The sequence below is a fragment of the Triticum urartu genome, chromosome 7A, assembly GCF_056163025.1.
Source record: "Triticum urartu cultivar PI428250 chromosome 7A, HENAU_Tu73, whole genome shotgun sequence".
Lineage (NCBI taxonomy): Eukaryota > Viridiplantae > Streptophyta > Magnoliopsida > Poales > Poaceae > Triticum > Triticum urartu.
The window spans coordinates 73,836,873-73,858,169 of record NC_141879.1 but is presented as its reverse complement, the minus strand read 5'-3'; the positions used below and the strand labels follow the sequence as shown (position 1 = coordinate 73,858,169).

At 51.4% G+C, this 21,297-nt stretch overlaps 1 protein-coding gene and 1 long non-coding RNA gene across 2 annotated transcripts; both read right to left on the bottom strand.

Annotated features, from left to right (window-relative positions):
- Window positions 1–573: 573 nt before the first annotated feature.
- LOC125519743 (uncharacterized) lies at window positions 574–1,564 on the bottom strand. Its single transcript, XR_007288297.2, has 2 exons — window positions 1,293–1,564; window positions 574–1,017 (listed from the first exon to the last, which is right to left on the bottom strand). It is a non-coding gene; the product is annotated as an uncharacterized LOC125519743 (long non-coding RNA).
- A 218-nt stretch (window positions 1,565–1,782) lies between these two features.
- On the bottom strand, window positions 1,783–2,866 carry LOC147957923 (early nodulin-93-like). The gene is made up of 3 exons (XM_087531404.1): window positions 2,779–2,866; window positions 2,566–2,627; window positions 1,783–2,476 (listed from the first exon to the last, which is right to left on the bottom strand). Exons 1-3 carry the CDS (start codon window positions 2,840–2,842, stop codon window positions 2,291–2,293), a joined length of 312 nt encoding a protein of 103 aa, XP_087387530.1. The 5' UTR covers window positions 2,843–2,866; the 3' UTR covers window positions 1,783–2,290.
- Between the last annotated feature and the right edge of the window lie 18,431 nt (window positions 2,867–21,297).

Sequence of the window (21,297 nt, the reverse complement as noted above, 5' to 3'; positions counted from 1 at the left end):
CCACACCAAACCAAAAACTATCTTTCTGAAATCCAGCAACAGCAAAGCGAAGCGCGCTTGTAGGGATGAAATCGCAAAAGGAAGTTATGTAGCAATGATAACTTATATGAGAACCGTGTCATAACTGGACTAATGTTGTTCAAATCCAAAGAATTTTAGACGAACTGATTCTATATTAAATTCTACATCGTATAAAATTCGGAGATTTTGGTGAGATCTGAAATAATTTTGGTGTCGTGCAAATATTTACACTAATCTATTCCAAATTTAAGTAAACAAAATTGTGACCACTTTCACACCAATGGCATCGTGTTCATAACAAAAAAACATATATACTCCCTCCATTTTTTTTAGCCTGCATATAAAATTTGGTCACGGTCAAACTTTGAAAAGTTTGACTAACTTTGTAGGAAAAATATCAAAATCTTCAATATTAAAGCTATATGATATGAAATTAATTTTTCGTGATGCATCTAATTTCATGTTGTAAATGTTGATATATTTTTATATAAACTTAGTCAAAATTGACGAAGTTTGACTTCGACCAAATTTTATATGCAGACTAAAAAGAAATGAAGGGAGCACATCACATGTGCATGTCTGCCATTCACTTAAATTTATGTACTATAAATAAGTACACATAAAAAACATATTATACATCGCATATGCATATACAAAACGAGATGTGTGATTCGCCGGAGTAATTGCCAGATTGAGCACGAAGCTGGCGTTTGGTTCGTGGGCGAGAATGACTTGGCTGAGGATATCCTTAACCAGGTGGTTGGGGATAGCCAATTTATGCCGTTTGGTTGTGAGGGATTGGGTGAGTTGGATGACCACATCTTATTGTTTGGTTGGGAGGATAAGAGGTGGCTAGGGATAGGCATTTGTATGTTTGCTGTGAATAGAATTAAAGTTGAACTTCATAATCCAACACTCAACACTATAGTCCAACATCATAGACAAGTTACAACTATTTTCTTCACTGGCACGATGCTACGGGTGTCTTCGTCTGACCTGCAAAAAGAAACGAGACAGAGAAGAGCATCAGGTCACATGTACAGAAAGAACAGAGAAGCTTGCCTCTCGTGTTCCTAATTAGCCAAAGCTCTCTCCAATCCCCACAACCAGATATCTCGCGGTTCCCAGCCACCGGAGCTTAACGTTCCCCGCCGCCAGATCTCCCCGTTCCCAGCCGCCGGCGCTTCCCACTCCCCACCAGCCCATGGCCACATCTCGCCACTAGGAGACGGAGAAGAGAGAGGGGGAGGAGAGACGCTGAGGATTTGAACCTGAAATGCACCGGAGTCCTTGTTGACTCGTACCGCCACCCCGATCCAAATCATCGCCGCCGCTTCTTTGTTCGGGCGAGGGAGCGGTGAAGGTTCGCTCGGGTGAGGGGTAAGACAGAAGAAGGAAAAGGAAAACGATTCGCACGCGAGTGGCTGCCCTCATCCGCGAGAATCTCGCGACTTTCCTCAGCCAGCTTTTAGCCGAATATTCCCAGGCATCTGGCTATCCATATCCTCTCTTGCTCTCCAACCAAACGAGTGGCATCCTCAGGAAAACTGCTTATCCCTGTCCCTATGGTGGATAACCACACAACCAAACGCCACCGAACATGACGATTCAGTTGTGTGGACTGACTTATTGATAGTTAAACAACTATATATTCTGGGAAGATCACTGGCAGCAAGCAATGAAAATGTAATACTGGTTTTTGACATGATGCATGGTGTGTAAATACCCCGCTTTGAGAAATTTCGGCATCTTTCTGAGATCACCTCGGATCAAAACAGCACTGTCGGTGAATTTGCTAAGTGGAAACTAGGATGTGAGTACTAGATGTTCTTAGCTGATCAAGTCAATGTCCTGGTGCGTGTGTGCATTCACAGATGTGAGTGCATGCGCGTATGTATGAGCGCTTGTGTATGTACTATTAAAAAAAAGTTGATGTCCTAGCCACGTGGGTGGCAGCGAGCCAACAAGATTAAACTAAACGTCAGCTTGAGGTTGCTTAACTTTTTATATAATCTGACTGATTCATAAAAATAGCCACGATAGTTGGAAAAATTTGGTTAAACAAATGCTGGTGCATCATTCAGTATTGCCAGCTCAAAAGATACTGTACATGGCTACTTGCATGATGAAAAATATATTACGAAATGAGCAATTGCACTCGCAGTACAAGACTATCCGGGACGGGAGCATCCCTGACCTCCCTTGCTGATCAGTACGCTATGCACTTTGGCGTACAAGGTTTATTGGGCATTACTAATAATGGATCAAACTAGTGGAAGGAGGTGTTCTTGAGGTGGTCCGGCGTGTCTTCGAAGGAGTGCTTCCTGGCCATGGAGAGGATGGTCTTGTCGGCAACGATGAAGTAGGCCATCCCGGCGACGGTCGAGATGACGAGGGCCTGCCCGGTCGGGTTGAGGCGGGCCTTCGCCCACGGCAGCATCCTCATGCTCGTCAGCTACAGAGAAAGGCATGGAGGAAGAACTTGGTGAGATGATTGTTCGTCCTTGCAACTAGCTGTGTTGGCTGAGAAACGGGGGCACTTACAGTGGGGACTGCAGCAGCGACGGTGGCGACAGCCGCGGCCTTGGTTCCCGCCATGGCGGCCTCTGCAGTTTCGAACCAACACCGGGGTGTTAATGACGACCAAGTTTCAGCACAGACAGTACAGAAAGCTGCAATGTACTACTGGAGTAGAACAGAGTGGCAAGAGCCGGCACGGTGAACCGGCGGGCCAGGCCATCGTGTCGTTTTGGTTACCTCTGGAGCAGCGATTGGCGGCGTCGAGCCTTTGGTCGAGGTAGGCGCGGGTCACCCTCGACATGTTGGCGAGCGAGGTTGGTGGCAGGAGAACCCAAGCAAGTGAACTAGTAGCTGGCAGTGAAGTGTGTGAGGCAAGATGAGTAGCGGTGTGTGAGATGAGATGGGGCAGAGCTGCACTACCGGAACAGGGCTCTAAGCCGACAGCCAAATATATGCCGACGGCTACCGTCGGCCTAGTCCGAGCTATGCCGACAGCTAGCTCCTGGCCGTCGGCGTACAACGGCCGTCGGGCTATCCACGTCTACGCCGACAGCAGCCATCGGCACACAACAGCCGTCGGCTTATCCGAGACTACGCCTACAGCTGCCGTCGGCATAGATGCGGGCCCGCCGACAACGGGCATCACAGCCGGCTAACGACGTCAAATCTATGCCGACGGCCGTGACGGGCGGCCGTCGGCATAGATACGGGTGACACGTCACCGATCCAGAGCGCGCCGACCAGGACCTATGCTGACGGCAGCCGTAGGCATATCTGACACGTCATCGATCTGCGGCGCTGTCCATCTGCCCTGGCCGCAGCTATGCCGACGGCTTTGCCGTTGGCATAGTTTTTTTTCTTTTTTTTCTTTTTTTCCATATAGTATTATTATTATTAAGCATACAGTATGTGTTAATAAGCATACATATAGATTGTGTTAATAAGCATACATATAATATGTGTTAATAAGCATATAGTATGTTAATAAGCATATAGTATGTGTTAATAAGCATACATATAGTTTTTTTTTCTTTTTCTTCACTGTTTTCTTTATTATTATTATTTAACTAACTTACATACCGTATGTGTTAATAAGCATACATACATTATTTTTTGGTTCTATACAGAGCGGTGTGACCCCCCTCACGAACGGTGCCGCTGCCAGCCGGCAACTGGAAGGGGAACAGCCGCATCGGGTCTATACGAAGGGGACTTTGCTCCAAGTGTTTATATATATATCGGATGACCTACCACAACCGGGTGGTGTTGTGGCATGTCCGAAGAGGCGGCACACATCTCCGGGGCGTGGTCCCCCTAACGGACGGCGCCGCCGCCGGCACCTGGAGGGGGGAAACGGATGCATCGGGTCTACAGGAGGGGATGTAGCTGTCGGTTTGGCCCCGAATGTTGCTCCCAGGTGTCCCTCTGTGCTGACCTAACACAACCGGGTGGAGAGGCCCACTAGTCAAAGCACGTCTGTGGGAAGTCAAAGGGCTAGATCTCGTGGTCAACCGCTCCAGGGTTAGGCGGGACGGGGCCCTGGGGGGTAGCAATGCCACTGGAGCGTCACACCGGCCCCTCATACATGCGGGGTGGTGTGGTGGCATGTCCGAAGAGGCGGCACACGTCTCCAGGGTGTGCCCCCCCTCACGGACGCGTCGGATCTACACGGAGGGGATCTTGTTGTGGGTCTGGCCCGGATGTTGCTCCAAAGTGTTCCTATGGGCTGACCTAACACAATCGGGTGGGGAGGTCTACTGGTCAAAGCCCGTCCGTGCAAAGTCAAAGGGCTAGATCCCGTGGTCAAACGCTACAGGGTTAGGCGGGACGGGGGCCCTGGGGGGTAGCAATGCCACCGGAGCGTCGCACCGGGCCCTCATACATGCGGGGTGGTGTGGTGGCATGTCCGAAGAGGCGGCACACGTGTCCGGGATGTGCCCCCCCTCACGGACGGCGCCGCCGCCGGCACCTGGAGGGGGGAAACGGACGCGTCGGGTCTACATGGAGGGGATCTTGTTGTGGGTCTGGCCCGGATGTTGCTCCAAAGTGTTCCTATGGGCTGACCTAACACAAGCGGGTGGGGAGGTCCGCTGGTCAAAGCCCGTCCGTGCAAAGTCAAAGGGCTAGATCCCGTGGTCAAACGCTACAGGGTTAGGCGGGACGGGGACCAGGGGGTAGCAATGCCACCGGAGCGTCGTATCGGGCCCTCATACATGCGGGGTGGTGTTGTGGCATGTCCGAAGAGGCGACACGCATCTCCGGGGTGTGCCCCCCATCACGGACGGCGCCGCTGCCGGCACCTAGAGGGGGGGGGGGGAAACGGACGCGTCGGGTCTACACGAAGGGGATCTTGTTGTGGGTCTGGCCCGGATGTTGCTCCAAAGTGTACCTATGGCTGACCGAACACAACCGGGTGGGGAGATCCGCTGGTCAAAGCCCGTCCGTGCAAAGTCAAAGGGCTAGATCCCGTGGTCAAACGCTACAGGGTTAGGCGGGACGGGGGCCCTGGGGGGTAGCAATGCCACTGGAGCGTCGCATCGGGCCCTCATACATGCGGGGTGGTGTGGTGGCATGTCCGAAGAGGCGGCACACGTGTCCGGGGTGTGCCCCCCTCACGGACGGCGCCGCCGCCGGCAGCTGGAGGGGGGAAACGGACGCGTCGGGTCTACACGGAGGAGATCTTGTCGTGGGTCTGGCCCGGATGTTGCTCCAAAGTGTTCCTATGGGCTGACCTAACACAACCGGGTGGGGAGGTCCGCTGGTCAAAGCCCGTCCGTGCAAAGTCAAAGGGCTAGATCCCGTGGTCAAACGCTACAGGGTTAGGCGGGACAGGGGACCTGGGGGTAGCAATGCCACCGGAGCGTCGTACCGGGCCCTCATACATGCGGGGTGGTGTTGTGGCATGTCCGAAGAGGCGACACGCATCTCCGGGGTGTGCCCCCCATCACGGACGGCGCCGCTGCCGGCACCTGGAGGGGGGAAACGGACACGTCGGGTCTACACGGAGGGGATCTTGTTGTGGGTCTGGCCCGGATGTTGCTCCAAAGTGTACCTATGGGCTGACCGAACACAACCGGGTGGGGAGGTCCGCTGGTCAAAGCCCGTCCGTGCAAAGTCAAAGGGCTAGATCCCGTGGTCAAACGCTACAGGGTTAGGCAGGACGGGGGCCCTGGGGGGTAGCAATGCCACCGGAGCGTCGCATCGGGCCCTCATACATGCGGGGTGGTGTGGTGGCATGTCCGAAGAGGCGGCACACGTGTCCGGGGTGTGCCCCCCTCATGGATGGCGCCGCCGCCGGCAGCTGGAGGGGGGAAACGGACGCGTCGGGTCTACACGGAGGGGATCTGGTTGTGGGTCTGGCCCGGATGTTGCTCCAAAGTGTTCCTATGGGCTGACCTAACACAACCGGGTGGGGACGTCCGCTGGTCAAAGCCCGTCCGTGCAAAGTCAAAGGGCTAGATCCCGTGGTCAAACGCTACAGGGTTAGGCGGGACGGGGGACCTAGGGGGTAGCAATGCTACCGGAGCGTCGTACCGGGCCCTCATACATGCGGGGTGGTGTTGTGGCATGTCCGAAGAGGCGACACGCATCTCCGGGGTGTGCCCCCCATCACGGACGGCGCCGCTGCCGGCACCTGGAGGGAGGAACGGACGCGTCGGGTCTACACGGAGTGGATGTAGCTATGGGTTTGGCCCGGATGTTGCTCCCCGGTGTCCCTATGGGTAGACCTGACACAACCGGGTGGAGAGGTCCACTGGTCAGAGCCCGTCCGTGGGAAGTCAAAGGGTTAGATCTCGTGATCAACCGCTCCTGGGTTAGTCGGGACGGGGGCCCTGGGGGATAGCAATGCCACCGGAGCGTCGTACCGGCCCCTCATACATGCGGGATGGTGTTGTGGCATGTACGAAGAGGCGGCACGCGTCTCGCGGTGTGGCACCCCTCATTAACGGCGCCGCCGCAGGCACCGGGAGGGGGGAAACGGACGCGTCGGGTCTACACAGAGTGGATGTAGCTGTGGGTTTCGCCTGGATGTTGCTCCCAGGTGTCCCTCTGGGCTGACCTGACACAATCGGGTGGAGAGGCCCACTAGTCAAAGCCCGTCCGTAGGAAGTCAAAGGGTTAGATCTCGTGGTCAACCGCTCCAGGGATAGGCGGGACGGGGTCCCTAGGGGGTAGCAATGCCACCGGAGTGTCGTACCGGGCCCTCATACAAGCAGGGTGGTGTTGTGGCATGTCCGAAGAGGCGGCACACATCTTCGGGGTGTGGCCCCCCTAACGGACGGCGCCGCCGCCGGCATCGGGAGGGGGAAACGGACGTGTCGGGTCTACACGGTGTGGATATGTAGCAGTGGGTTTGGCCCGGATGTTGCTCCCAGGTGTCCCTCTGTCGATGACCCCCCTCCCCCTTCACTCACCTGACGAACTAAGCTACCCCCGCCCCCGCCCCCACCCTCACCGTCGACGACCCCCTCCCCCTTCACTCACCTGACGAACTAAGCTCCAGATCGAGCACGCGATCGAGGGCGGCCATGGCGCTCCCATACCAGCGACCAAGCCACGGCCTTGGCGGACGAAGCTGCTCGAATTCGACGCCTCCCCTCCCCTCCCCTCTGTGTGGTTCCGGGAGAGGAGAGGGCTGAGCGGTTTAAAAAAAATAAAAAATCTATATGAAATAATAATACATAAAAAAGGAAAATTATAACTATAAAAAAATTTAAAAATCTATATAAAATAAAAAAGAATAAATATATAACTATAAGAAAACATTAAAAAATTTATATAAAATAAAAAAGGAAAATAAAACTATGCCGACGGCATGCGGCCATACGGTAGGCGTTACGTAGATCAGTGACGTGGGTAATAAAAAAATAAAAAATAAATAAAAAAGTATGTCTACGGCTAAGCCGTCGGCATAGGTGCCACGTGGCCTCCTCACGTATGCCGACGGTTTAGCCGTCGGCATAGGCTACCTTATCCACCCGCGGGGCGAACCCCCTCCACTCATTCCCCATCGCGCCCCCGACCCGCCACGCTACGCCGCCGCTCCACCCGCGCCGCTCCCCGCCGCCCGCTCCACCCACGCCGCTCCCCGCCGCCCGCTCGACCCGCGCCGCTCCCCGCCGCTTGCCGCCGCCGCCCGTGCCCGTGCCCCTCCCCGCCCCTCGCCCGACCCTCTCCGCCCCCTCCTCGCGGCGCCGCCGTCCACCCGACCCCGCCCCGGCCTCCCAACCCCACCCCGACCCCGCAACGCCGCCATCCACCCGCCCCGCGCCGACCCCGTCTCGCGCCGCCGCCGGCCGCAGGGCTCCCTGCCCCTGGCTCGGCCTCCTGGAGCCCGCAGGCCGCCCCGACGAGCACTCCTGGGCGCGGCTTCGGCCGGCCCTGCTTCGACGAGCACTCCCGCCCCAGTGAGCTCCTCCCTCCACCGCCAGACGCCGCCGTGCCCCCTCCCAGCCCCAGTGAGCACCCGTTGTTCTCGTTGCTTGTGTTCATGGTGGCTGGATGAATAGATAGATGCTAGATAGATGGATGGATGCTAGATGAATATATAGATGGATGCTAGATGAATAGATAGATGGATGGATATTTAGATACATACTAGATAGTTTTGTGTAGTTTTATTAGGTATTTAGATACATACTAGATAGTTTTTACTAAGTTTGTGAATATAGATGAATTAGATGTTGGGCAAATTTGTGATAGATGGATGGATATTGGTCAAGTTAGTGTTATGTCATGTTGATTCATATATAAGAAGCAAATCGAGGCACTTGGTTTCTAAAATACTTAATAAAGATTTGTTTTGCAATTTGACATTTTGTTTCATGTCAATTCATAATGTTGTGCCAAATGGTTAATGTGAGGTGAAGACCTAATTTTTTTCACGTGATGGAATTAACAGGATTTGTGGTGTTCCCATCTTCGTGGAGTGACCGTCGACGTTGGAGGTGTTGGTCCAGGATCGTCCCTCCTTTGATCGACTACATCCTCTACATCGGAGGGTGAGCAGCAATTCCATGACCTCGTCCACTTTTTTCCATGTCACTAGATTAAATTTTCACATCAAGTCGCGTAACCTAGGTCTCCCGTCCGAAAGGGTTGCATCGATAAATATGCATTCAATTGCATATTTATCACCGCAGCTCTTTCGGATTGTCCAACGCTTTCCACGGACTGCCCGAGAATGTGTAGATTGGGTACGTTGTTCATGCTCTACCCCATTCCGAGACAAGATTTCGGCGGCGCCTCCCTGTTGTTCTCCGGATGCACATTCTCTCGGCATTTTGCCGAGACATGTATTTGGAGAACAGCAGGGAGGTGCTGCCGAAATTTTGTCTCGGAATGGGGTAGAGCATGGACCATACTCAATCTACACATTCTTGGGTGGTATTAGGACCCATCTTTACGTATTAGAGATGTAGGTGTATTAAATGTCGTTTCTCGTCAACCTTGTAAAAAATAAAATATTGATGTGGGTAATTTAAATGAATCCTTAATTTTGTTGTGTGGCTTCCAATAAAGCAGAGATGGCAGATAATCAGTGGATGTATAGTGGGTTTTTCCATCGGAATCAAGTAACAACAGAGTGGGTCGAGAAAACTGATGTGTTTTTGAAAGAGATATTCCGTAGTCCAATGAGGATGGTGCCAGAATGCCCGTGTGCCAGATGTAAGAGGCGTATCCGCAGAGATAAGAGTGAGATGACTAAGCACCTTCGCACGCATGGATTTAAGCCCAACTTTAATATGCCGATAAACTTTGCCTAGCGGGACCGTGGTAGAGAGGATGTGATACGACAATGCGTCGCTATTTATGAGGACGATGGGGTTAGAGACATGCTAGGTGATGTATTTGCTGCACAGCCGACACCTCCATCACATTCAGCGAATGAACCGGAGGAGCCGGAGGAAACCGCAAAGGCCTTCCTGGAAATCTTGGCCTCGTCAAAGAAACCTCTCTATGAGGGTGCCAAGCTGTCTGTGCTGGATGCCATCTCGCAACTGATGGCAGTCAAGGCTGAGTATGGCTGTAGCCGAGGTTGCTTCGAAGCATTTCTGGGAGTATGGGCTAACAGCCTGCCTGAGGGCCATGAACTGCCGAAAACCATGTACGCTACGAAGAAAATCATGAAGGCGCTCTCGATGGACTATGAGAAAATACATGTTTGTCCAAAGAATTGCCTTTTGTTTAGGCATGAGTATGCGGATGAAAAGTACTGTAGGAAGTGCGGTTCCTCTCGGTATATTGAGGTGGTCGATAAGCATGGTCAGAAGCAGCAGCTAAAAATCCCTGTGAAGGTTCTTCGGTATCTTGATTTTATAAAAAGACTGCAGCGCCTTTTCATCACCGAGGAGTCTGCCAAAATGATGAAGTGGCACAAGGAAGGGAAAAGGTACAATCCAAAAAAAATTGTACATCCATCAGGAGGTGAAGCATGGAAGTCATTCGATATAGAGTACCCGGAGGAAGCAACCGAGGCTGGGAATGTCAGAATTGCTATAACAGGTGATGGGTTCAATCCATATGGTATGTCGTCTAATCCATACAGCTGTTGGCCTGTATTTGTTATTCCGCTGAATCTCCCTCCCGGCGCCATAATGCAACGCAAGACCATGTTCCTGTCGCTTATAATTCTGGGGCCTGAATATCCGGGGAAGAATTTGAGTGTGTTTATGCAGCCGTTGGTGGATGATTTGCACCATTCTTGGTACTTCCCGAGGTTGACATACGACCGACATCTGCAGAAAAATTTCTTGATGAAAGTTTGGCTACAATATTGCATGCATGACTTTCCCGCTTATGCCCTGTTCTGCGGATGGTGTACAAGTGGAAAGATGCCTTGCCCAGTGTGCATGCAGGCCTTGATTTTCATTTGGCTGAAGAAGGGTGGCAAGTATGTTGCATTTGACCTGCATCGACAGTTCCTCCCTCCAGACCATCCTGATAGGGAAGACAAGAAGAACTTCACAAAAGGTAAAGTTGTCCATGAAGTAAACGAGATTCCAACGTTTTCTAGTGCGGATGTGCTTGCTCAGCTGAAAGCTCTTAAGCCTGCCGGTGAGGGGAAAGGCAAAGGCAAAGGCAAAGGCAAAGCCACAGGCGAAGACGAGGGCGAGGGCAAAGGAAAAGGTAAAGGGAAAAAAATTTGAAGGATATGGTGAGACGCACAACTGGACTCACATTACCCCCTTCACGCAGCTTCCCTATTTTAAGGACCTCAAACTTCCATACAACATAGACGTGATGCACACCGAAAAGAATGTCGCAGAGTCCCTTTTTCGCACGATCCTCAACATTCCTGATAAGACAAAGGATAATGTTAATACTAGAGTTGATCAACAGAATATTTGTGATAGACCACGTCTACACATGCAGCCTCCCACAGGAGTCGAAAATCTTGGTTCAAGCCAGATGCTGAATTCGTACTTAAAAAGGATCATAAGATGGAGACATTTAAGTGGCTGAAACACGTCGTGAAGTTCACTGATGGTTATGCGTCGAATATAAGTAAGGGGGTCAATCTTTCAACTAGCAGAGTGACCGGGCTCAAGAGTCATGACTATCATGTACGGATTGAGCGGATTATGCCGGTGATGGTTCGGGGCTATGTTCCCGAGCGTGTCTGGCGTGTGCTTGCGGAGTTAAGCCATTTCTTCCGCACGCTTTGTGCTAAAGAAGTATGTCCTGAGAAGATAAAAGAAATGCATAAGAAGGCGCCGGAGTTGATATGCAAGCTAGAGAAGATCTTCCCACCAGGCTTCTTTACTCCGATGACACATCTCCTTTTGCACCTCCCGAACGAGGTATTGTTGGGGGGCCCTGTGCAGAATCGTTGGCAGTATGGCCCTGAGAGACAGAACAAGCATCTGAGACAGAAATGTGGAAACAAAGCTAAGATTGAAGCTTCCATAGCTGAGGCAGTTATCCTAGAGGAGGTGGCAGACCTCAGGACAGCCTACTATCCGAACCATGTTCCCACGTTGCATAATAAGGTGTCTTGATACAATACAGAAGAACCCGAGTATAAACCCAAGTTGCCTCTATTCATCGGGCAAGGTGGTAGGGCTGGATGCTCGAAACCTTATCTCATGCCACGAGATGAGTGGGAGGATGTCGTGTTCTATATCTTGCACAACATCAAGGAAGTTGAGGATGAATGGATGAGGTAATACCTTTGCACCATTCTTTTAGTCAATTCGTTATGTTCACTTTGCCTAGTTCTTATACCGCTTTTCTTATTGTAGTCGATTCATTGAAGAAGAATGGACGGGAATGCTGCCTCCTACTGAAGCGGAGGCACTTGCTCTTCTCCGAAAGGGTGCTGATGGAAGGAAAAATTTCGTTGCGTGGTTCATGGAGAAAGTAATTTTTCACACTTTCAATTAAACTCATGCACCCTATAATTTCAATTAAACTCATGCACCCTATAATTTCAATTAAACTTGTAGGGAAATGATCCGACCGAATCAATGGATGAAGAATTGAGATGGGTTTCCATGGGTTTTGATCCTGTCGTCATGACATGCGAAAAGTATGATGTGAATGGGTATCGCTTCCATACAGAGGAACACCAAAACAGTCGACCTGATCCCAAAACCATAAATACCGGAGTCTTCACTGAAGGAGATAATAAAGTAGATTACTACGGAAGGGTAGGAAAAATATACGAGCTTACATTCAAACGTGGCCGCGAACACCTAAGTCTCACTGTGTTCAAATGCCGATGGTTCGACCCCAAAAAGGGTCTGAGACATACGCCTTCTGTTGGTTTAGTTGAAGTTAAACCATCAATCGTCTATGCCGGAGCTGATCTCTTTATCGCCGCTACCCAGGCCACACAAGTATATTATCTGCCTTACCCATGCCAGAAAGAGTACCTAAAGGGTTGGGAAGTTGTGTTCAAGGTGTCACCGCATGGTAAGCTACCGGACCCGAACGATAATGATTACTACAACATAAACCCCATGACATACGAGGGAGTGTTCTATCAAGAGGAACATGATGACGTGGTCCGAAACAACGAGGATGATGACTTGGGTTATGTTGACCTAGACCCAAACGACGACGACGCACGGATTGATGGTGAGGCAGTTGTGAATCAAAGAGACATAATTATGCTTGAAAAGTTAAATGAAGACGCTGACGATGAGGAAGAGCCTCCACCTCCGTCAGACAACGAAGAAGATATGCGTGATAGTGATGATGAGACCGGTCCACAAATAGATTACAATAGTGATGATTCATATGGGTTCTAGAAAATGTAAGTTCTTTTAATGATCATTACAATAGTATGCTTAATGTGCTCTTCTGGTATTAATGTTTTTCCTGTATGCTTGTTTAATTGATATCCTTACTAATTGTTTATTCTCTTCTCAATGCAGGTTTGCTAATCATGGGCATGTCTAGCGGCGCTAGTTTCCTCAGTAAATTTAAAGGACTTACTCGGAGTGGACGAGCCCACAAGGTTCCCTCCCGACTACGCGAGGATGACACCTCACAGGGAGGTGGAGGGGTCGGGGGAGGAGACCCTAGAGGAGGAGGCGGTGGGGGGAGAGCCCCTAGAGGAGGAGGAGGTGGGGGGAGAGGCAACCGGGGCAAAAAACTCCGGGCCGTGTCTGAAATAGGAGGGTCTTCTTCGATGCCCTCCTATACAGAGGCACCTTCTGAGTCTGAGGAGGAGGAGTATGTTCCTGATGGCGAGGAGGAGGAGGCCGAGGAGGAGGGTGAGGAGGAGGAGGCCGAGGAGGAGGGTGAGGAGGAGGAGGCCGAGGAGGAGGGTGAGGAGGAGGGCGAGGAGGGTGGAGGGGAGGTTGATCCCGCGTTGTGGGGTGACTTGCCACCGGGTGCTCCGCAGGGGTGGCTGCATGGTAATGCCGGACTACCTACACCACCTTCTATCGAGGAGCACAAGTGGCTCATTGAACCTGTGGGGATAGAGTAAGTGCCTCTCAATCATATTTTCAACACATGACAACATTTTCTTATTGTACACATGGCAATCATTTGATTCTTTTGCAGAAACTGGATCCTTCGCGGAAAGGGCCGTAAACCGAACGGCCTTATCACTGTCCTGTTGAAGGAGTTTTGGCCTGGCCTATTCTGCCCGCGGCCAGACAGGGACCCGCAGCAGCGGGTTTTGGCCACGAGCTGGGCCCACTATGAGACTTGCAGCAACGCGGAGTACGGGACGGCCGCTAAGGCCGTGATCACCAAATTTTGGGTAAGTTCTCTTCTGAATCACTTGTCTTCAGTTTCGTTCATAGTTTATCATTGAATCACTCAACTCATGCCTTGTTTGCTTCTGGTTTATGCATGATTGCAGCAACTCTATAGAGTTCTTGACGGGCATAAGGCTAGAGCTGACGTGGTCTTGCTTGCGGCTGCGAAGAAGAAAGCTCGTCAGTTGCAGTACGAGGTGCGCTGGGTTGCCGTCTCGCAGTACTACCACATCTACCTGCACCAAAAGATGACCAAACTCAAGCGCAGAAGCTACGACTTACCTTGAACAGGGAGCAGTTCATGATGGTAACTAATACTAACTTTTCATTGTTTCAAGCAGTCAACTATATGTTTCATGCTCACATGTCATGCTTCCAAAATTTGCATAGGTTGTTCCTCGTTGGTGGTATGGAAGGCATGACGGATGGGCGAGTTTGGTGGATAGGTGGCTCGGCGCCGATGCAGAGTTTGCTGCCAAGAGCATCAAGGCCCGGGCTAACCGTGGAGACGACGGGACACACGGCCAAGGAAACAGGAACCACTGGGGCTTCAAGGCCATGAAGGTATATCTATGTGCATGATGCATTTTTGTTCTTCTTTACCGTCATGTTCTTATGTATGGCTGACTTCTACTTGCCATTGTAGGAGGACAAGTTGAAGAGGCCGCTCTCAGACATGGAGTCGTGGAAGCTGGCCCGCGAGCGGAGTCATCGCAAGGAGGGCGAGAGCCAGTACTACGGCAAGACCGAGGAGCACCTGGGGTCTTACATTCATCACTATCAGGAGTTGCATCCGGATGTTCCTGTTGCTGAGGTCGCCCAGTCTCAGATCGACGACACGGCGGTGGTGGCCATCCAGGGGAAGAAGAATGGCTGGTATCCGTGTTTCGACGGCTTGATCACTCCTTCGATCTCGTACACACAGCTTCGGGCTACCAACCCGAGCCGGTTAGAGAGTACGGGGCGTTCACAGATTCCATTAGCCCGCCAGCATGCTGTAAGTACTTCCTCTTTATCTTTTTCTATCTAGCATTCTCAGTTTATTTTCAGCATTGCTCACTTAGAAACAACCTAAATTATGTAGGCATATAAGGAGTTTGTCGAGCATAGGAATCTCGAGGTGCGGGAGTACTTGAAACGAGTGAAGGCAAACAATGATTACAACCGTCAGATGATGACGGTTAGTTTTGCCCTCTTAAAACCAAGCTAAATTTTTGCACTTTCATTCCTTCTGATCTTCTAGTTTGCTTGTTTAACTAACATTCAGGCTATGTTGGCGTCTTGGACTAACCGCACGGATCCACCACAAATGGGACCCCCACCACCACCTGCGGGAGAACCCCCACACGTGCCCACGTTCGATGAATGGGTGGCACTAGGCAGTGATGGTCCGGTTAGTACATTTGCCTAACTACTGGCAAACTAGTTCTCGTTCATGAAACACTATCATATCATATTTACCGTTAGAATCTTTTCTGAAACATGTAGGGGACCGGTGGCTCGACTCCTGCTCCGTCGACCCCAGTCACTCCGATCTGGCAGAGTGGTGGTGGTCGCGATGGCGGTTTTGGCGGAGGTGGTGGTGGTTTTGGCGGAGGAGGTGGTGGTTTTGGCGGAGGTGGTGGTGGTTTTGGCGGAGGTGGTCTTGCTTGATGATTCCGTGCATGTGGCCATCGTGCCATGCCTTTCATATTCCTACTTTTATGATGTTTCATGTCTTGCACTACTTTTATGTTCATGAACTTCCGTCGGTGATGATCTTTAGATGATGTGATGAACTTGAGTATGTTTAGATGATGATGGTGAACTTGAGTATGTTTAGATGAACTTGAGTATGTTTACATGATGAATTGTCATATTTCTGCATAATTTCATATTGTTCTGTTTTGAAATGCTGTCAAATGAATTGGAAAAGAGAAAACAGGGAAAAAAACTATGCCTACGGCAAAGCCGTCGGCATATATACGCCCAGGAGTTACCAGGGCTTGCCACATGGCACATCTATGCCTACAGCAAAGCCGTAGGCATAGCTGAAAATCTATGCCGACGGCTTTGCCGTAGGAATAGCCCTGCTGCCAGGAGGAACCAGGAGATGACACGTGGCAGAGATATGCCTACGGCAAAGCCGTCGGCATAGATTCATCTATGCCTACGGCTTTGCTGTAGGCATAGCCCTGCCACCAGGAGTACCACGGGTTGCCACGTGGCAGAGGTATGCCGACGGCTTTTGCCGTCGGCATAGCTCTGCGACGTGGCATTGCATGATTTGTCAGCGCTTTTGACGGCGCCGTCCGTTGCCGTCAGACGAAAAACACTGCCACCGGCTATACTATACCGACGGCTGACGTCAGGCCGTCGGCATAGGCCCCTATGCCGACGGCTATACTATGCTGACGGTCTGACAAGACTACGCTGACGACATCTACGCCGACGGGCCTATGCCGACGGCAACCGTAGGCATAGACCGCGAGTCCGGTAGTGCTGGGTGCTCCGGCCGGATTTATAGGCTGCATGCAAGAAACCGCGAAACCGGCGTGCGGAGAGGAGTGCTAGCTGATACGGTGGGAAGTGAGACTGTGGTTTTGAGACGAGCGGCGGGCGGGCGTGATGGCCGCAGCTGCGGCAGAACACAGGTGGCGCCGCCTCTTTGGTCCACATATAAAAACCATCCCACGTGACACGCCTCTGTTACTTTTTGGTGACCACTGCACTGCAACTGGATAAAGATTAGGCATCGAGATCGATCGGGGTTTGCAGGGATCGTTTTTTCTGTTCGTGCGTAGGTGCTGCCTCATAGGAGTTGGCAGGGAGCATGTGAGTGAGGGTGCCCTCCGTTTTGTCGGCGATCTGCCCCGGCGCTCCTTGTTTTCCGCCAACCCGGCCGCAATCCAATTCCGCGAGCGGTGTGCTGCAGATCCTTTGTTTGGCTGCCGTCGTTCCCCACTGTACAAAGCCAGTGGTTGATATGCACCTTTGAGCATTATACATGTGCGTCGATCACCTTGGTTGCCGGAAAATATAACGTTGATCACCTGTTCAAATGACGTAAAAGGTTTTCACTTAGCTAGCCCCGTCACCGCTCGCACCACCACCGTATATCTCCGGTCGTCACGAATCTCGATCCCACCCAGGTTTTGGCTACCAAAAACCCAAAAAATACCAAAGGAGGACTAGAAATGCGGTTACCAAAAAATACTGATGGGATACCATTCAAAATTTACAAATGAATTTTAAATTCAAATTTATTTGAGCTACATATAACTATACACTGTAGTCATTTTAGCTAGAAATTCCCTAGCATTGTAGTGGTTGTCTTTGCGCGCGTCGGTGAACACGGCCAGTCCTTAGAGCATCTCAAGCCTCGCCCTAGAAAAGCCTTCCCTGACGAATTTTTCGCGCCGGCGTCGAAAAAACGGCCCAATCGCGTCTCAGGAACCCGATTTTCGCCGGCCTGAGCCGAAATCAGCGCCGGCGGACTCAGTCCGAACCCGGCGTGCTGGGGGGCGTTCGGTGGCGTCGGGCGAATCGTTTTTGGCACGAAAGAACCGCGGGCCCTCCTTGCCAGCGACTCGTCTCTCTTCTAGCCGCTTCGTCGTCCTCATCGTCTCGTTTCCCGCAGCGAATTAATGCCAAAGCTGCCGCGCGTTGCCGCATCGGTCAGCCTCCTCCATTGATGCCTCACGGGCGGTGCAGTGAAGACCGGACGACGCGCGTCCCTCGCCCGCCACGCGTGCACACGGCGGCACGCGTACGCCCTGCGCCCCCGCATATATAAGCCGACCCCCAGCGGGCCGGAGACCCACAAACTCTCCACCGCTGACGCGTCGTTTCTTCCCCATTCCTTCCTCTCTTCCCGCCGTCCCCAGTTCAACCATGGTCGAGCGCTCCCCAGGTGACGACGCTGCGGCGAACGGCTTCGGCCGCCGCCATCTTCACGAGGACGAAGCTCAGCTCCTCTACGAGGCCGAGTACCCGGTCTCGCCGGACATGCGGGCGCCCGATTCGTGGAGGATCAGCGTCGGCAGGGTCCCGGTACCACCACAGCCCACCGAGGAGGCGCGGCGTGCGGAGGTCGCGCGTATCCGCGCCTTTCTACCGCGGGCGGCGAGGGAAGGTCCACGGTACATCCCCGACAGCCCGCTCTGGGAGCCCTACTTCCGCTACCGCCACGCCGAGCAGCTCGAGGCCACCAACGGCATCGTGCCCTCCGGAAGGCTCAACTCCGAAGGCCGGCGCCGATGGTGGAGCGTGCCCAGCCACACGCTGGAGGCCGTCCTCGAGTACATCAAGGGCGGCAACACGCCGAGGCTGTAGTACCCCGCTCCCCCGTCCATCTCTCGCTGGCGTGGGAGCTCGTGGACGCCGAGGCGCATGGACCCGGGGGCGTCCTCCTCCTCGCCGGCCGCTCGTCCGACTCTCCCTGCCTCCGCCCCGTCAAGCCGGAGCCCCAAGACACGCCTGTCAGCACGCGCAACCGCAGCTCCGGTGTCCGCATCGACGACTCCGCCCCCGCCTCTGGCCGCCTCGTCCTCGTCAGGCCGAAGCCGGAGCCCGGCCTCCCCGCGGAGTACGAGGAGATAGCCCGGCACGGTTTCTCCGACGAGGACGCCCTACGGTGGGCGCGGGACGACTACTTCCGCGACGAGATGGTCCGGCAACGCCGGGCCCTGGTGGAGATAGTGGGCGCGAGGACGAGCACAGCGTGGTGATCCTCGACAGCGACGAGGACGAGGTCGCCCCCGGACCGTCCAACCCGCCGCGCCAACCTGGGGAGGGTTGCAGCAGGGACGACGGCCGTGGAGAAGGCGACGACAACGGCGGCGGCGACTACACACGGTTCTACAGCCTCCTCAGCATGTAGAGCTGCAAGGGCGGCGGAGGCGAGGAGTGGCGAGGGAGACGGCGGGCCTAGTAGCGTTTTTTTCTTTTTTTAAATACTTTAAATATGTATGAACTCGCCGAAGTTTCGTTGAATTTGCGCCGTGTTTGTGCCAGAATTTAATTTTTGAAAAAAATGTGGGCGCCGCGACTAGGGGGCATCACGCCCCAGGACGCGGTTTGCGCCGGTGCACCCCCAGGGGGCGATTTTTAGCGCCTCCTGAGGGGCCAACGGCTGGAGATGCTCTTAGCGCTGAATTCTTAGAGCATCTACAACCGGACACCTTATATTGGCCTTGTATATCCGGGAAGACATTCAGTCACTGACTGCTCAAGAAATAGCAACCCAGCCGACTCCCTCGGATCAGTCTTATACGTCCGGGCCGACCGGCACTCCTCTTATCCAGGCCATATCTGGGATGGATATGGGAAGGCCTGGTTGCGTCCGCCATGTCGGATATGATAGACGGGACCCACCACAAATTTAATAAAATTGCCCAGGCCTAGCTAAACATACCCTTTTTATTCTCCTCTCTTCTCCCTTGTCTGCGGCGGCACCTTTTGCGGTCTTATACAAAGTTGATCGCTTATTCAAATAATGTAAAGGTTTTTACTAGCTATCATTTAACTCACTATGCTCCTTGATTTTGGAGCCCTCCTACTGAATTGAAGTTTTAAACTCTAAATTTGATTTACGATTTTGATCAGGTCAACTATTTCTCAACAAACTCTTTCATTTGGTTGGGGTATTCTATTTTGGATTTGATTCATGATTTTTACTGGGTCAATGATTTCTCAAATTAATCGACGGCAACCAGCTTGTAAAAGCAGACTTGTCATATGTTGTGCGCCCTCTCACCATCTAAAGAAAGAAGCGCCGACATGTGACACTATGTCACCAATATAGTACATGAGGCTACCAAGGCAAGAAACTTCCCCACATAAGTAATTTTTGTTTGAACCATAACATCCCCACATAAGTATTTGTTGATTAGCAGATAACACATAATCACACCGCCAACAAATCCCACTAAGAACCACATTAAAAAAACCTCCATCATCTTTCTCCCACGCCAAACCAAAAAATATCTTTGTGAAATCCAACAACAACAAAGCTAAGTGCGTCCAACCCTTCTTGTAGGGATGAAATCGCAAAAGAAAGTTATGCAGCAAGGATAACTTCTATGGGAACCGAGTAAAAAAAACTTCTATGGGAACGGCTCATCTTCTACAGATAAACAATTAGCGCCAATCAGTTAAAATAAAATTTGGTAATGTTAGTGGTCATTGAAGTAGATTTTACCCTAATTGTTTTTGGCCTACATCCGAACCAAAGTTAATTTGAAGTCATAATTGGACTAATGTTGTTCAAATCCAAAGAATTTTAGACAAACTGATTCTATATTAAATTCTAAATCTTATAAATTTCAGATATTTTGGTGAGATTTGAAATAATTTTGGTGTTGTGCAAATATTTACACTAATTTATTATAAAGTTCAGTAAACTAAATTGTGATCACTTTCGCACCAATGGCATCGTGTTCATGACAAAAAAAGATATATACATCACGTGTCCATGTCTACCATTCACTTAAATTTATGTATAAGAGCATCTCTAGCAGACCCCGCACCCCGCCGGCCCACAAAACGCGTTTGCAGTTCATGGAAAAAGGACTTTGCGGGTCGGCGCGAACGGCCGTAGAGGCAGACCCCCCCCCCCCCCCAAACGGACCCGTATAAAAGGATATTCGTGGAATATACTTTTTTACGGGTTCTGCTCGGGCACCGCTGCATCGACCCGCAAACTAAAGATGTCCAATTCTCGAATTTGGCATAAGTTCTCACAAATAAGTTCAAATTCAAACAATGTAACACAGTCTCGGCAGTTGCACTAGGACCCAATGATGACAATAGGGAAAATAATTCAAGTACATCACTACGAGACTCTCCTCAATGATAACCTAAGTGCCCTCATTTTTTGCATTTATGCTGCAATGTGGCATCATTATTTTCATTCAATAGTTTATACCAATAGTCAATCTAGTTACACGTTGTGAATAATACCAATGGAAGGGTCAGGTGATCTTATATGTGTTCGAACCACCGCTATAGTGAACGACAACAAGTCATGAGCTATCGCAAATGGCGAAAAGCAAAGCAAATTGCCATGACCGAAGACGCATACCTTCCGGCCATTTCGTCAAACACCTCGATCGCGGTGGGAGCAGCACCGTTGAGCGGCATCGCCGGGGAACCTCTTTCCGGGGCGGAGGGAGTGGATGAAGGAGGCAGCTTCTTTGTAGCCGGAATCCTCTTTCTCATTACACCGATCGGGATCGCACAACGGCGTTCACTACTAGGAAAAACCTTATACACAGAGGTATATCAGTAGCGCTAGTCAAAACTAAGCGCTACTACTAAGTAGCAGTAGCGCTTGTCACAAAAGCACGCTACAACTATAGTTGTAGCAGTAGCGCGTCTGCACAAAAAAGCGCTACTACTATAATTCCCACACTGTTGCCGGTAGGCTAGGAATAGTAGTAGCGAGCCTGCTGAAAACACGCTACTGCTAAGTGCCTTGTAGCAGCGCGTTTCTGTTGTAGAGCGCTACTGCTAAGACAAAGAAAATAAGTAGAAAAGTAAATGAAAATGAAAGTAA